This window comes from Onthophagus taurus, chromosome 5, assembly GCF_036711975.1.
Source record: "Onthophagus taurus isolate NC chromosome 5, IU_Otau_3.0, whole genome shotgun sequence".
NCBI classification, from domain to species: domain Eukaryota; kingdom Metazoa; phylum Arthropoda; class Insecta; order Coleoptera; family Scarabaeidae; genus Onthophagus; species Onthophagus taurus.
This window is the reverse complement of record NC_091970.1, coordinates 9,271,747-9,288,559: the sequence shown is the minus strand read 5'-3', so window position 1 is coordinate 9,288,559 and position 16,813 is coordinate 9,271,747. Positions and strand designations below refer to the sequence as shown.

At 29.7% G+C, this 16,813-nt stretch overlaps 1 protein-coding gene across 7 annotated transcripts in view; it reads right to left on the bottom strand.

The window, feature by feature from the left end:
- Positions 1 to 16,813, bottom strand: part of LOC111418376 (zonula occludens-like protein polychaetoid) — a 75,795-nt gene that overhangs the window by 49,871 nt on the left and 9,111 nt on the right. Inside the window, exon 1 of one of the 7 annotated variants that reach the window (XM_071195733.1) lies at positions 7,677 to 8,099. The exons of 5 other annotated variants lie outside the window; for them this stretch is intronic. In XM_071195733.1, coding sequence (XP_071051834.1) covers positions 7,677 to 7,724 — 48 coding nt within the window. In that variant the 5' untranslated portion in view covers positions 7,725 to 8,099. Of the gene's footprint in view, positions 1 to 6,842; positions 6,903 to 7,676; positions 8,100 to 16,813 lie in introns of those variants that run through there. One more of the 7 variants, XM_071195735.1, reaches the window with a different exon arrangement.

Here is a 16,813-nt window from a genome sequence, read left to right as displayed (position 1 = left end):
ATTTTATGTGTTCACATTGAGATTTCGTAAATGTCCCGGAGGGGTGAAAATTTTGAAAAGTTCCGGGAGTTCTGATAGGAGTTCTAGGTAGCACCTCACGAGTTCTAACGAAAATGATTAAGGCTCGAAGCCGTAAAACTAATATTTAAGAAACTGTGCGCGATTTTATGTGTTCGCATTGAGATTTCGTAAATGTCCCGGAGGGGTGAAAATTTTGAAAAGTTCCGGGAGTTCTGATAGGAGTTCTGGGTAGCACCTCACGAGTTCTAACGGAAATGATTAAGGCCCGAAGCCGTAAAACTAATATTTAAGAAACTGTGCGCTATTTCAAGTGTTCACATTGAGATTTCATGAATGTCCGGGAGGGGTGAAAATTTTGAAAAGTTCCGGGAGTTCTGATAGGAGTTCTAGGTAGCACCTCACGAGTTCTAACGGAAATGATTAAGGCCCGAAGCCGTAAAACTAATATTTAAGAAGCTGTGCGCGATTTCAAGTGTTCACATTGAGATTTTTGAATGCCCCGGAGGGGTGAAAATTTTGAAAAGTTCCGGGAGTTCTGATAGGAGTTCTAGGTAGCACCTCACGAGTTCTAAAAGATATTTTAATAAAGTTTTTAGATACGTGCATTCGTTTAATAGTTATTGCAAATTTTGAGATCTCGTTTTGTGAACTTAGCACCGCAAAAAGTCGATATCGATGTTTTTGCCTATTTTTGCGGAACTTTTAATAAAAATGGTAGAGAACTATAGAACTCAATGGGGTGCAATGGGAACTCAAGAGAAATTTGAAGTTTTAAAAAAATGAGGTGCTAACTTCACAGACGCAGTAACCTCGGCTTTATATGGAAAAATATATTCCTGACAATTGAGTAGATTTGTATTCAATATAGCGCCTCGCCCGCAAGCGACCTCCGCTTAATTAGTGTATAAACTATTGAAAATGGTATAGCTTTGTATTACAATGGCACCAATGTAGTGCTTCGGCCGCAAGCGACCTCAGTTTAATTAATATAATATATTTTCTTGAAAATTGTATAGTTTTATATCAATGTAGCGCCTCGCCCGCAAGCAACCTTGGCTTTATTAGAAAAAATATATTCCTGACAATTGAGTAGATTTGTATTCAATGTAGCGCCTCGCCCGCAAGCGACCTCGGCTTAATTAGTGTATAAACCATTGAAAATGGTATAGCTTTGTATCAAAATGGCACCAACGTAGTGCCTCGGCCGCAAGCGACCTCGGCTTAACTAATATAACATATTTTCTTGAAAATTGTATAGTTTAGTATCAATGTAATGCCTCGCCCGCAAGTAACCTCGGCTTTATATGGAAAAATATATTCCTGACAATTAAGTAGATTTGTATTCAATGTAGCGCCTCGCCCGTAAGCGACCTCGGCTTAATTAGTGTATAAACCATTGAAAATGGTATAGCTTTGTATTACAATGGCACCAATGTAGTGCCTCGGCCGCAAGCGACCTCGGTTTAATTAATATAATATATTTTCTTGAAAATTGTATAGTTTTATATCAATGTAGCGCCTCGCCCGCAAGTGACCTCGGCTTTATTAGAAAAAATATATTCCTGACAAATGAGTAGATTTGTATAGATATGAGATCAATGTAGCGCCTCGCCCGCAAGCGACCTCAGCTTAATTAGTATATAAACCATTGAAAATGATATACCTTTGTATCAAAATGGCACCAATGTAGTGCCTCGGCCGCAAGCGGCCTCGGCTTAATTAATATAATACATTTACTTGAAAATTGTATAGTTTAGTATCAATACGGTATCAATGTAACGCCTCGCTCGCAAGTAACCTCGGCTTTATATGGAAAAATATATTTCTGACAATTGAGTAGATTTGTATTCAATGTAGCGCTTCGCCCGCAAGCGACCTCGGCTTAATTAGTGTATAAACCATTGAAAATGGTATAGCTTTGTATTACAATGGCACCAATGTAGTGCCTCGGCCGCAAGCGACCTCGGCTTAATTAATATAATATATTTTCTTGAAAATTGTATAGTTTAGTATCAATATGGTATCAATGTGACGCCTCGCTCGCAAGTAACCTCGGCTTTATATGGAAAAATATATTCCTGACAATTGAGTAGATTTGTATTCAATGTAGCGCCTCGCCCGCAAGCGACCTCGGCTTAATTAGTGTATAAACCATTGAAAATGGTATAGCTTTGTATTACAATGGCACCAATGTAGTGCTTCGGCCGCAAGCGACCTCGGTTTAATTAATATAATATATTTTCTTGAAAATTGTATAGTTTTATATCAATGTAGCGCCTCGCCCGCAAGTAACCTCGGCTTTATATGGAAAAATATATTCCTGACAATTGAGTAGATTTGTATTCAATGTAGCGCCTCGCCCGCAAGCGACCTCGGCTTAATTAATGTATAAACCATTGAAAATGGTATAGCTTTGTATTACAATGGCACCAATGTAGTGCCTCGGCCGCAAGCGACCTCGGCTTAATTAATATAATATATTTTCTTGAAAATTGTATAGTTTTATATTAATGTAGCGCCTCGCCCGCAAGCGACCTCGGCTTTATTAGAAAAAATATATTCCTGACAATTGAGTAGATTTGTATAGATATGAGATCAATGTAGCGCCTCGCCCGCAAGCGACCTCGGCTTAATTAGTATATAAACCATTGAAAATGATATACCTTTGTATCAAAATGGCACCAATGTAGTGCCTCGGCCGTAAGCGGCCTCGGCTTAATTAATATATTTTCTTGAAAATTGTATAGTTTAGTATCATATGGTATCAATGTAGCGCCTCGTCCGCAAGTAACCTCGGCTTAATAAATACAGGGTGTCTCACGTAACTGGTTCGTGAGAACTTTTTCATCTTCCACTATTCGTAGAGATTTGAAATTTTGGTAGCATGGGTTGTTCATTCGGAACTTTCGATCTAAAATATTTTCAAGATGGCCGCCACTTCCGGTCTACCGGAAGTACACCATAACTCCGCTATTTTAAATGGAATGATATAGTTTTTATTACACCGTTTAATTGTACGTAAAAAAATAGGTTGACTTTGATAAAAGTTATTGGTACCTAGCGTTTTTCGTTTTCGAGTTATTTTGGTTTTAAGCTTTTTTTGGTAAATTTCAACATGCTCTTTAAAACTTCATATCTCAGCCAACGTTCATTCAAAAAGATCTACGTTGGCACGATTACTCTTCAGATGTTGTCAAATAGATTGTCATTTGTTGTATCGGAGTATCTTATACAGGGTGGTCAAAAATTGAATTACTGTTTCTCCATATTCAATGGCGAGAAAGTCGAAAATTTTAAATGGATATATATATTTTTTTAGCCTATTAGGAAGAGAATTTAATTCTCTACAAATTATCTATAAACATTCTCATACCTATTTATTGTAGTTTGCCTCATATTGCGAAATTTATTAAAACATGCACGAAATCCAGGTGGTTTATTAGAAAGCTATGGATTTTTGACAGTTTTTGGTCCATGTTTGTATTATTGTTGTCATTAGTTACATTTGACGACGGGTGTAAGTCATTGAACATCATGGTAAAAAAATCATGATATTCCAACGCCGATATTTGAAATTTATTTTGTATTGATGGCGAATGTAATAAACTTTTGGACAGGACGTGTCCAACACTTAATGAGAGATGCCTAACAAACCTAACGCCCATCACAAGGAAAAATTTCAAAAAATTGATAAAGAATTTCTTAGTTCTGGATATATCGAGACCAAAAGAAATCGCATATTTCCGGTCAGCAGTGATGAAGACAACGAAATAAATATTTTACCGTGTTTTATTGCATTTCCAAATTCAATTTTATAACAAATTTATATTTTTATTGAAATCTAATTTTTATCATTAACTTTTTGTTTTAATAGTTTAATTTATTTGATCTTCTGTTTGCTATTTTTGGTAAGTAAAAGATAGTAAACTAAAAGATTATCAATCGTAGTTAATAGTACAAATAATAATATAAATATATTAAACAAAAAACTGTCAAAATGTCATGGCCTTCTAATAAAAATACAAACGGTTTCCTGCATGTTTTAATAAATTTACGAATATGAGAGAAACTACAATAAATAGGTATAGGAATGTTTATAGATAAATTGTAGAGAATTAAATTCCCTTTCGTGTAGGCTAATAAAAAATGGGGTGTTTCATTTAAAATTTTCGATTTTCTCCCCATTGAATATGTAGAAACGGTAATTCAATTTTTGACCATCCTGTATAACATATTCTGATACAATATATGACAATCTATTTGACAGCATCTGAAGAGTAATCGTGCCAATTTAGAGCTTTTTTGAAAGAACGTTGGCTGGGATATAGGGTTTTAAAGAGCATGGTGAAATTTGCCAAAAAAATCTTAAAATCAAAATAACTAGAAAACGAAAAACGCTAGGTACCAATAACTTTTATGAAAGTCAACATATTTTTTTACGTACAATTAAAAGGTGTAATAAAAATTATAGCAATCCATTTAAAATAACGAAGTTATGGTCTACTTCCGGTAGACCGGAAGTGGCAGCCATCTTGAAAATATTTTAGATCGAAAGTTCTGACTACCAAAATTTCAAAACTGTACGAATACTGGAACCTAAAAAAGTTCTAACGAACCAGTTACGTGAGACACCTGTAGATATGAGATCAATGTAGCGCCTCGCCCGCAAGCGACCTCGGCTTAATTAGTATATAAACCATTGAAAATGATATACCTTTGTATCAAAATGGCACCAATGTACTGCCTCGGCCGCAAGCGACCTCGGCTTAATATATATTTTCGTGTAAATTGTATGGTTTTATATCAATATGGTATCGATGTAGCGCCTCGCCCTCAAGCGACCTCGGCTTAATATACAGGGTGCCCATTATGTATGGAATATAGTATATATCTTGGTAAATATCAACTTCATAAAAAAACATTTTATACAAAAGTTGTTTAATATTTGATTTGTAATAATAAGAAAGCATTCAATTGTTTTTATTTTACAAAACAAACAAGCAACGAATAACACTTTAAGTTTTTTAAATGGCAATGTACCCTTTCGTTAGGCTCATTTGATAGAGCTTTTTTTCTCTTTACGATGACGTAAAATTTTAGTACCCATATACCAGAAAATTATTGAAAAAAATGTAAAAATTGTTTATTATGAAAATTTAACTAATAACATTAATCTAGATATCCGAGATCATCACCTCGAATTATTTGAGATGTACCCTAATTTTTCGTTTATTTGTTTTATTTTGTACGTAAATTTAATTTATGGTAATAATTCGAAGTACTTGACGATCTTGGATATCTAGATTAATGCTATTTATTAATTTTTATTAATAAATAATTTTTACATTTTTTCAAAAATTTTCTGATGTAAGGGTATAAAAATTTTACGTCATCGTAAAGAGAAAAGTAATCTCTATCAAATGAGCCTAACGAAAGGATACATTGCTATTTAAAAAACTTCAAGTATTATTCGTTGCTCGTTTGTTTTCTGAAACAAAAACAATTGAATGCTTTCTTATTATGGCAAATAAAATATTAAACAACTTTTGTATAAAATGTTTTTTTATAAAGTTGATATTTACCAAGATATATACTATATTCCGTACATAATGGGCACCCTGTATATTTTCTTGAAAATTGTATGGTTTTATATCAATACAGCGTGTCCCGTATCTTCCGCATCAGAGCATTATACGGTTGTAGAATACATTATTCTGAAGCGATCTTTTTAATAAAATTTTTTCGAAATGTTTATAATAACCGCACGGGAACTGTTTAACGAAGACCAATAACTGACGACTTTGATTCATCGAAAAAGTTTATTTCTCTTTCCATGACGAATCTATTGGTGAGTACACGTGGGAAACGAGTTATCATCGGCGTAGCGGACCGGCCGAGGGTGGCACCGATTACCTGAGTCTGATTTGCGATCTGCTGATTGGACGAAAAACAGTTCCTTTACACAGTTCCCGTGCGGTTATTATAAACATTTCGAAAAAATTTTATTAGAAAGATCGCGTCAGAATAATGTATCCTACAACCGTATAATGCTCTGATGCGGAAGATGTACCGCTGTATAGTATCGATGTAGCGCCTCGCCCGCAAGCAACCTCGGCTTAATTAGTATATAAACCGTTGAAAATGGTATAGCTTTGTGTCAAAATGGCACCAATGTAATTCATATAATATATTTTCTTGAAAATTGTATGGTTTTATATCAATATAGTATTGATGTAGCGCCTCGCTCGGAAGCAACCTCGGCTTAATAAATATATTAATCGATAATATTTTATATACAAATCGGCACAACCTCATTTTCTGGTAGAGATTAAGACATATGGAGATATTCCAGCAATATTCGAACATTTTTGATGTCCTTGAAAAACATTAAAAAAAAAATAACTAAATACTCCTAACCTTAAACAATTACATTTATATGTATGGGGGACATTTGAAGCAATTGGTTTTCTCCGAAACGGCCAATATAATTGGTAAATTAGAAGATAAAATTTTTACTACTTAAATATGGTAGGGCTGAGAATTTAGTTGTTGGAGTCGATGTGAGCATCTATTTTAGTTTATTATTGTTATTTTAAAATAATATTTTTTAAAAAAAATTTAAATCCGTCTTTCTCTACCTGATCGTTTACAAAGAAAATAGTTGTCCTTGTTCGATCGTAGAGATAATTAAGTCATTCTTTAGCGTGAGTAATACACGTAGAAAGGTAAATATGCATCGATTCTATTGGTAAATCACCTTGCGACACACAGATGTTTAAAAAAAAATTTTTCTATACAACTCGTGATTTTCTAAAACGTACCTGCTGCCGTAGAAAATACATACAGATAACGAGAGAGTCCCCGTTTGTAAAGTGGGTTTACATTCTTGTGAGACTATTTCCGGAACGCGGTGCACCTAACTCGAGCGACTCGCTTTCGCCCCCCGTTTCTGTTTACTCGGCAGTAAAGTGGATTCGAGGCTTAATTTAATTTTATTACGTAAAAGGGGAACAAACGTTCGTTGCACCTTTTAATCGATAATTTCAAAACGTTAAAAAGAAAAAACCACAAACTATTTTAAAAGATGACGTTGACGTTTGTTTACTTTTGATTACCACCGTACATCATAACAACATAAAAACGATGATAGATTTGTTGCTTTAACGACAAACAAAGCAATCAAAGTTTATTTATGATTATAAATGCACTTTTTATGTTTTATATTATATTATATTATATTATACACTTGTTGCTTAATCGTAAAGTTGTTAAAGTAAAAGAAAAATAAAATGGGGCTCGTTGCGACACGTTTTCGAAAGCAAAACGGTAAAACGCCGTTGCAATTCGTAATTACATTAAATTAGATTTCGAGTACAAATCGAACGAAAAGTATCGGTTCGTTAAACTTAATTTAAAAAAAAATTGTTAGTGGGGAGCTCCTGAAGATGTCTTTATGATTTATTTACAATCTGGAGGGAGTTATTTGAAATTCTAATTAAACGCGACCCTGAAATATCTCGATCAGAAACAAGAATGAAGCGAAACAAAAATAAATCGATTGTTTTCTTCTTATCAATGTAAGACTACTTTAATATTAATACTAACACATATAAAGGAATGCAATAAAAGAAAAGAGCAGGTAAAAAGAATCTTACCTCGGGTAAACTATTCAATAAGCTATTATTATTCGCCAAATTCTCCATTTCTTTTTCTTTACCCGTTAAAACTTAACAAAACTAGTAGTAACTTATGGCACGTCACCGAAGGCATTTAAATCTGAACGCACACACACTCACCATCGAACAAAACACGAAAGAACTGCAATAAATTCCATCAAAACCCGACGAAAACCGAAAACTAACAAACCATTTTTTTAAAAAGTTTTAAATTAAAGTGAAACCACTTTTATTTTGGGCGATTGAAACCGTTTTAAAGGTTTTCGTTCACGTTTGCCGTTTATTTAGGAAAGTAATTGGAAACCTAACCTTACCGACGCGAGAGTTGGCCGTTTTCGCTTCGGTTAAGAAACCAACAACTTCTCAAGAAGTTCGATTCTCTCTTGGCCCCACTCTTAAATCTCGGTAGGATGGTGACAGTTCTGCGCGGTTTTCTCCAGATGGCGCTATACTGATTTTGTTTTTGAGGTTATAGGCAACACAATTTACATATTTGAAAATTTATATACATATAAGTAGGAGTCACCTATAAGAAATTAAAAAAAGGATCTAAACGAGAAGATAAGAAGAAAAATGAAAAAATTGATAAAATCTACAGGAATCTACCTCTATGAATATATGGGTTATCTAAGATCCATAAACCAGATGTCCCACTCCGCCTTATTGTCAGTACCATAAATTATCCTACCCATCAGATAGCAAAACACCTCGCCAAGATTTTGTCTCCTTTTACAGGTAAAACAGAATAATGTGTCAGAAATTCTACAAAGTTTATTTATGTTTATATGTATAGGCAACCCAATATACTCAAAATATTGATATTCAAAAAGTTGACCTTAATAAAACCTTAATCGTGTAAGAAGCCTTAATTAAAACGTAATCAAATGAAAAGATTAGAATCTGCTTGGAGACGACTAGACAGTGCTAATAAACAACTACAAACTGTTTGGAAAGACGAAATACTGCTTCCATTTTTACTACTAGAAAAGATTACAACCTGCTTGGAGAAAACTAAATTATTATCTGCTTGGAAAGATAAGACACTGTTTTCAAAAGATTATTAACTACTTTCAAAATGCTAAATATCGTTGGAAAGACTATTTAATGCTTTCAGAAGATTATTAACTTTGACATATTTATTAACTTCATAAAAAATCCTTTAAAATGAGTCCAAACTCGACATATTTAACTTTAATATTAATGGAAATACAATCACTTCCGGTTTGAAACGTCAACGTCAATTTTGACATATTTGTCATCTTCGTTAAACAACCTTTAAAATGAGTCCAAACATGACGCAGTTATCTCAAAAAACAAAAAAAGTTAGAATAAAAAACATTAAATCCGAAGTTAACAACAATGAAGATAGCAATTTAATTTTTAAATATTAATACCAACCTTAATTTTTGATTTTTTTTATTATATTTTTGTTTTTGTGATAAATATTAACACATTTTATAAAAATTGAGAATATGTCAAAATGACATTGACATTTCAAACCGGAAGTTGATCATAACTCCATTAATATTGAAGATAAATATGTCGTGTTTGTACTCATTTTAAAGGATTTTTAATGAAGATTACAAATATGTCAAAATTGAGGTTGACATTTTAAACCTGAAGTTAGTTATCATATAATAGACAACTTCATGGTGTTCTTTCATGATGTATTCTTTATTAAAAAAAACTTTAAAATTAGTCCAACCAAGACGCACTTATCTCAAAAAACCAAAAAGGTAGAATAAAAAACATTAAACCCGAAGTTAGCAACAATGAAGATAGCAATTTAATTTTTAAATATTAATACCAACCTTAATTTTGTTTTTCTTTTATTATATTTTTGTTTTTGTGACAAATATTAAGACATTTTATAAAAACTAAGAATATGTCAAAATGACATTGACATTTCAAACCGGAAGTTGACCATAACTCCATTAATATTGAAGATATATATGTCGTGTTTGTACTCATTTTAAAGGATTTTTAATGAAGATTACAAATATGTCAAAATTGATGTTGACATTTTAAAAGTGAAGTTAGTTATCATATAATAGACAAATGGACAACTTCATGGTGTTCTTTCATGATGTATTCTTTATTAAAAAAAAACCTTTAAAATTAGTCCAACCAAGACGCACTTATCTCAAAAAACCAAAAAGGTAGAATAAAAAACATTAAACCCGAAGTTAGCAACAATAAAGATAGCAATTTAATTTTTAAATATTAATACCAACCTTAATTTTTGATTTTTTTTATTATATTTTTGTTTTTGTGACAAATATTAAGACATTTTATAAAAATTGAGAATATGTCAAAATGACATTGACATTTCAAACCGGAAGTTGACCATAACTCCATTAATATTGAAGATAAATATGTCGTGTTTGTACTCATTTTAAAGGATTTTTAATGAAGATTACAAATATGTCAAAATTGAGGTTAACATTTTAACTCTGAAGTTAGTTATCATAATAGACAAATGGACAACTTCATGGTGTTCCTTCATGATGTATTCTTTATTTAAAAAAAAACTTTAAAATTAGTCCAACCAAGACGCACTTATCTCAAAAAACCAAAAAGATAGAATAAAAAACATTAAACCCGAAGTTAGCAACAATAAAGATACCAATTTAATTTTTAAATATTAATACCAACCTTAATTTTGATTTTTTTTATTATATTTTTGTTTTTGTGATAAATATTAAGACATTTTATAAAAACTAAGAATATGTCAAAATAACATTGACATTTCAAACCGGAAGTTGACCATAACTCCATTAATATTGAAGATAAATATGTCGTGTTTGTACTCATTTTAAAGGATTTTTAATGAAGATTACAAATATGTCAAAATTGAGGTTGACATTTTAAATCTGAAGTTAGTTATCATAATAGACAAATGGACAACTTCATGGTGTTCTTTCATGATGTATTCTTTATTAAAAAAAATCCTTTAAAATTAGTCCAACCAAGATGCACTTATCTCAAAAAAATAAAAAAGTTAGAATAAAAAACATTAAACCCGAAGTTAGCAACAATAAAGATAGCAATTTAATTTTTAAATATTAATACCAACCTTAATTTTTGATTTTTTTTATTATATTTTTGTTTTTGTGACAAATATTAAGACATTTCATAAAAATTGAGAATATGTCAAAATGACATTGACATTTCAAACCGGAAGTTGACCATAACTCCATTAATATTGAAGATAAATATGTCGTGTTTGTATTCATTTTAAAGGATTTTTAATGAAGATTACAAATATGTCAAAATTGAGGTTGACATTTTAAAACTGAAGTTAGTTATCATATAATAGACAAATGGACAACTTCATGGTGTTCTTTCATGATGTATTGTTTATTAAAAAAACCTTTAAAATTAGTCCAAACAAGACGCACTTATCTCAAAAAACAAAAAAGTAAGAATAAAAAACATTAAACCCGAAGTTAGCGACAATGAAGATAGCTATTTAATTTTAAAATATTAATACCAACCTTAATTTTGATTTTTTTTATTATATTTTTGTTTTTGTGATAAATATTAACACATTTTATAAAAATTGAGAATATATCAAAATGACATTGACATTTCAAACCGGAAGTTGACCATAACTCCATTAATATTGAAGATAAATATGTCGTGTTTGTACTCATTTTAAAGGATTTTTAATAAAGATTACAAATATGTCAAAATTGATGTTGACATTTTAAAAGTGAAGTTAGTTATCATATAATAGACAAATGGACAACTTCATGGTGTTCTTTCATGATGTATTCTTTATTAAAAAAAAAACCTTTAAAATTAGTCCAACCAAGACGCACTTATCTCAAAAAACCAAAAATGTAGAATAAAAAACATTAAACCCGAAGTTAGCAACAATAAAGATAGCAATTTAATTTTTAAATATTAATACCAACCTTAATTTTGATTTTTTTATTATATTTTTGTTTTTATGATAAATATTAACACATTTTATAAAAATTGAGAATATGTCAAAATGACATTGACATTTCAAACCGGAAGTTGACCATAACTCCATTAATATTGAAGATAAATATGTCGTGTTTGTACTCATTTTAAAGGATTTTTAATGAAGATTACAAATATGTCAAAATTGAGGTTGACATTTTAAAACTGAAGTTAGTTATCATATAATAGACAACTTCATGGTGTTCTTTCATGATGTATTCTTTATTAAAAAAACCTTTAAAATTAGTCCAACCAAGACGCACTTATCTCAAAAAACCAAAAAGGTAGAATAAAAAGCATTAAACCCGAAGTTAGCAACAATGAAGACAGCAATTTAATTTTTAAATATTAATACCAACCTTAATTTTTGATTTTTTTTTATTATATTTTTGTTTTTGTGATAAATATTAAGACATTTTATAAAAACTAAGAATATGTCAAAATGACATTGACATCTCAAACCGGAAGTTGCTTATATCTCGACTAATATTGGAGTTAAACGTATCATGTTTGGACTCATTTTAAATGATTTTTCAAAACGATTACAAATAATAACTTCATTAATATTAGAGATAAATATGTCGTGTTTTTGTTAAAAAAGAATGTGCTTAAATTTTAATCTGTAAACTTGTAACACTTCGTCCTTAATTTCATTTTACAACTTTTTAAACTTTAATTTTGTAAATTAGTAACTAATAATGTGATTTCGACTTACAGAAACATCCTGTATAATCGCAAAACGTAACGAGTGACCAAGCGGCTTCTGTGCTTGTGATAACTGCCATCAGTGTTCTGTGATAAAAATTGACAGGTTTTATTCTGAGAAGTCTTATAGTTTTAGAGAGATGAAAACGAAAATTCTCAACATTATTCATTTGTCGCTTAATCAAGTGATGCATAACGCTGCCCAATTAGTCATTGTTATTATTATTGCTCTGATTTTTTATACTTATCTGTATTATGTAGATAAATTTATTTTAAATTGTAAGTTAATAACATAAACTGTGATTATTTTTAGTAATCAAAATAATTTCTGTACTGGTTTTAATGAAAAGTCGAAAAATTATTCAATAATGGTAGTACAAATTTCAAATATTTTTGATGATTTATTTCATTTAGAAGAGTAAAAACAAATGTCTTGCTTACCTATACGGTTGACCGTCAAAACAGCGACAAAAAAAAGTACTGACAGCGTGAAATGTGTAAAATTAAAAACAAATTCAAACCTCTTGGGCTATTAATAATACCCAACAAAATGATCTTCAACTATCAACACGATCCCCTCGCAGACCTCACCTAATCACACCAGCCTCCGTCAAAATTACCATAAAATACCTCAAACCGTTCAAAAACTTTCGAAATCTTCCAAAACAAGTCAGGGTGTGCCACAACTATGCTATATCACCTTACATATTCTCAAACTCCAGCTCTTCCCTGCTGTTTGGAAAACTGTTATAATCATACCAATACATAAAACCCACTAAAGATCAATTTATCCCATGAAGCCCACCTCATTGCACTACTCCCTGCCATCTCCAAAGTCGTAGAGAAAATCATTCCTAGACAACAACACCATCTGCAACTATCTATTCGGCTGCCAAAATATGCCTCAAAAAATTGACTCAATTTAATCCTATCCAAATATCTACCCTACCTCATCAAACTAACTCATAGCCACCTACCTCATTTCTAGAATTTCTAGAATAATAAAGAACAAAAATGAAAATACGGTAACTAATGCAAATGATATGGCACTTGATGAAATGAAACCTTTGTTGTTGTTGAGGTAAGAATGGAGGCCAAAACAGCACGGGGAAGATGATAAGTGATCATTGATCACCAAAGATCTGTTGCTGCTACAACAGAATTTCAGTCCTAAAAATTTCCAATTCCACTCAATACAGAAATCAAGTACATCAAATATCTAAGTGTCAGAAAAAACCTGCAAAAAATGTTTTATGTACACCTCCTAAAATAAGAGAAATTGTTCATCATTGTGGAACTTGTATTCGATGCAAAGAACGTGTTTAAACATCCATAGACAAAAATTGTCACATTGACAACTAGAAAAATAAATGACATACGTGAGCTAGAGCATAATTACAGTACTCGTGTAATTACACGACTCGGTCTACGACCTCATCGTGGAATTCTCGACACTCGTACAGTAATTATGTTTCTAGCCCACTTGTAATATACATAACTATTACCTAATTCTATTATGAAAATTAAATTTTACATGTCTTTCTGACGTTATGTAACGTCACTCTTTTTATAACTAGTGATGTAATGATTTCATTACGGTGGTATTTGAAACCTAACCTCATTTTTACTGCAGCTTTAAAGACCCAGTGTTTATACAAGCTAACATTTTTTGAATTTAGCTTACAAATAAATTCAGTTTTTACCTAATTAGACTTTGTATGATACGTTAATGATGACGTAATTCATCCTAAAAAATTAAGTGTGTGTCTAAAAAACAAATATATAGGCAACACAATTTACATGAACACGGAACTTTTGTGACAAAACAATACGATTTCCCCCCTCCACTCGTTCTCAACAGAAAATTTCATACAAAAGTTGTTCTACATTAAATTCTAAAACGATTTTTTCAATAAAAATATTTATATACAAATTTTTTTGAGGTTATGTTCTTAATTATTGATCAAATCAAAAAATTTTATTAACAATATTTGTTTAGAATTACTTCAGGAACAGTGTTTGTTAATACAATTTTTTGCTAACTTGAAATTTTAATTTCCCTCTGAATAGTATGCCATCAAAATTAATTATCTCAATAATTATTGTTTTTATCAAAAAAATTTTTAAATAAAATTTGTTTCAATTTCGATTTTGAATCAATTATCTTAATAAAAAAATTTTACATTTCTATTAATTAAGCATCCAAGTGTAATTATGTATAAAAACGGAAGAATTATTATTTTGAGGTTATCTCCTTAATTATTGATTAAATTAAAAAATTTTGTTAACAATGTTTGTTGAGAATTGCTTCAGGAACAGTGTTTGTTAAAACAATTTTTTTCTAACTTGAAATTTTAATTTCCCACTGAACAGTATGGTACAAAAATTAATATTTTTGAGGTTATATCCTTATTGTTGATTTAATCAAAAAATGTTGTTAACAAATTTTGTTTAGAATTACTTCAGGAACAGTGTTTGTTAATACAATTTTTTGCTAATTTGAAATTTTAATTTCCCTCTGAATAGTATGCTATCAAAATTAATTATCTCAATAATTATTGTTTTTATCAAGAAATGTTTTAAATAAAATTTGTTTCAATTTCGAGTTTGAATCAATTATCTTAATAAAAAATTTTTACATTTCTATTAATTAAGCATCCAAGTGTAATTATGTATAAAAACGGAAAAATTATTATTTTGAGGTTATCTCCTTAATTATTGATTAAATCAAAAAATTTTGTTAACAATGTTTGTTAAGAATTGCTTCAGGAACAGTGTTTGTTAAAACAATTTTTTTCTAACTTGAAATTTTAATTTCCCACTGAACAGTATGGTACAAAAATTAATATTTTTGAGGTTATATCCTTATTGTTGATTTAATCAAAAAATGTTGTTAACAAATTTTGTTTAGAATTACTTCAGGAACAGTGTTTGTTAATACAATTTTTTGCTAATTTGAAATTTTAATTTCCCTCTGAATAGTATGCTATCAAAATTAATTATCTCAATAATTATTGTTTTTATCAAGAAATGTTTTAAATAAAATTTGTTTCAATTTCGATTTTGAATCAATTATCTTAATAAAAAATTTTTACATTTCTATTAATTAAGCATCCAAGTGTAATTATGTATAAAAACGGAAAAATTATTATTTTGAGGTTATCTCCTTAATTATTGATTAAATCAAAAAATTTTGTTAACAATGTTTGTTAAGAATTGCTTCAGGAACAGTGTTTGTTAAAACAATTTTTTTCTAACTTGAAATTTTAATTTCCCACTGAACAGTATGCTACAAAAATTAATATTTTTGAGGTTATATCCTTATTGTTGATTTAATCAAAAAATGTTGTTAACAAATTTTGTTTAGAATTACTTCAGGAACAGTGTTTGTTAATACAATTTTTAGCTAACTTGAAATTTTAATTTCCCTCTGAATAGTATGCCATCAAAATTAATTATCTCAATAATTATTGTTTTTATCAAAAAATGTTTTAAATAAAATTTGTTTCAATTTCGATTTTGAATCAATTATCTTAATAAAAAAATTTTCATTTCTATTAATTAAGCATCCAAGTGTAATTATGTATAAAAACGGAAAAATTATTATTTTGAGGTTATCTCCTTAATTATTGATTAAATCAAAAAAATTTGTTAACAATGTTTGTTAAGAATTGCTTCAGGAACAGTGTTTGTTAAAACAATTTTTTTCTAACTTGAAATGTTAATTTCCCACTGAACAGTATGCTACAAAAATTAATATTTTTGAGGTTATCTCCTTAATTATTGATTAAATCAAAAAATGTTGTTAACAAAATTAGTTTAGAATTACTTCAGGAACAGTGTTTGTTAATAAAATTTTTTGCTATCTTGAAATTTTAATTTCCCTCTGAATAGTATGTTATCAAAATTAATTATCTCAATAATTATTGTTTTTATCAAAAAATGTTTTAAATAAAATTTGTTTCAATTTTGATTTTGAATCAATTATCTTAATAACAAAATTTTTCATTTCTATTAATTAAGCATCCAAGTGTAATTATGTATAAAAACGGGAAAATTATTATTTTGAGGTTATCTCCTTAATTATTGATTAAATCAAAAAATTTTGTTAACAATGTTTGTTAAGAATTGCTTCAGGAGCAGTATTTGTTAAAACAATTTTTTTCTAACTGGAAATTTTAATTTCCCACTGAACAGTATGCTACAAAAATTAATATTTTTGAGGTTATATCCTTATTGTTGATTTAATCAAAAAATGTTGTTAACAAATTTTGTTTAGAATTACTTCAGGAACAGTGTTTGTTAATACAATTTTTTGCTAACTTGAAATTTTAATTTCCCTCTGAATAGTATGCCATCAAAATTAATTATCTCAATAATTATTGTTTCTATCAAAAAATGTTTTAAATAAAATTTGTTGCAATTTCGATTTTGAATCA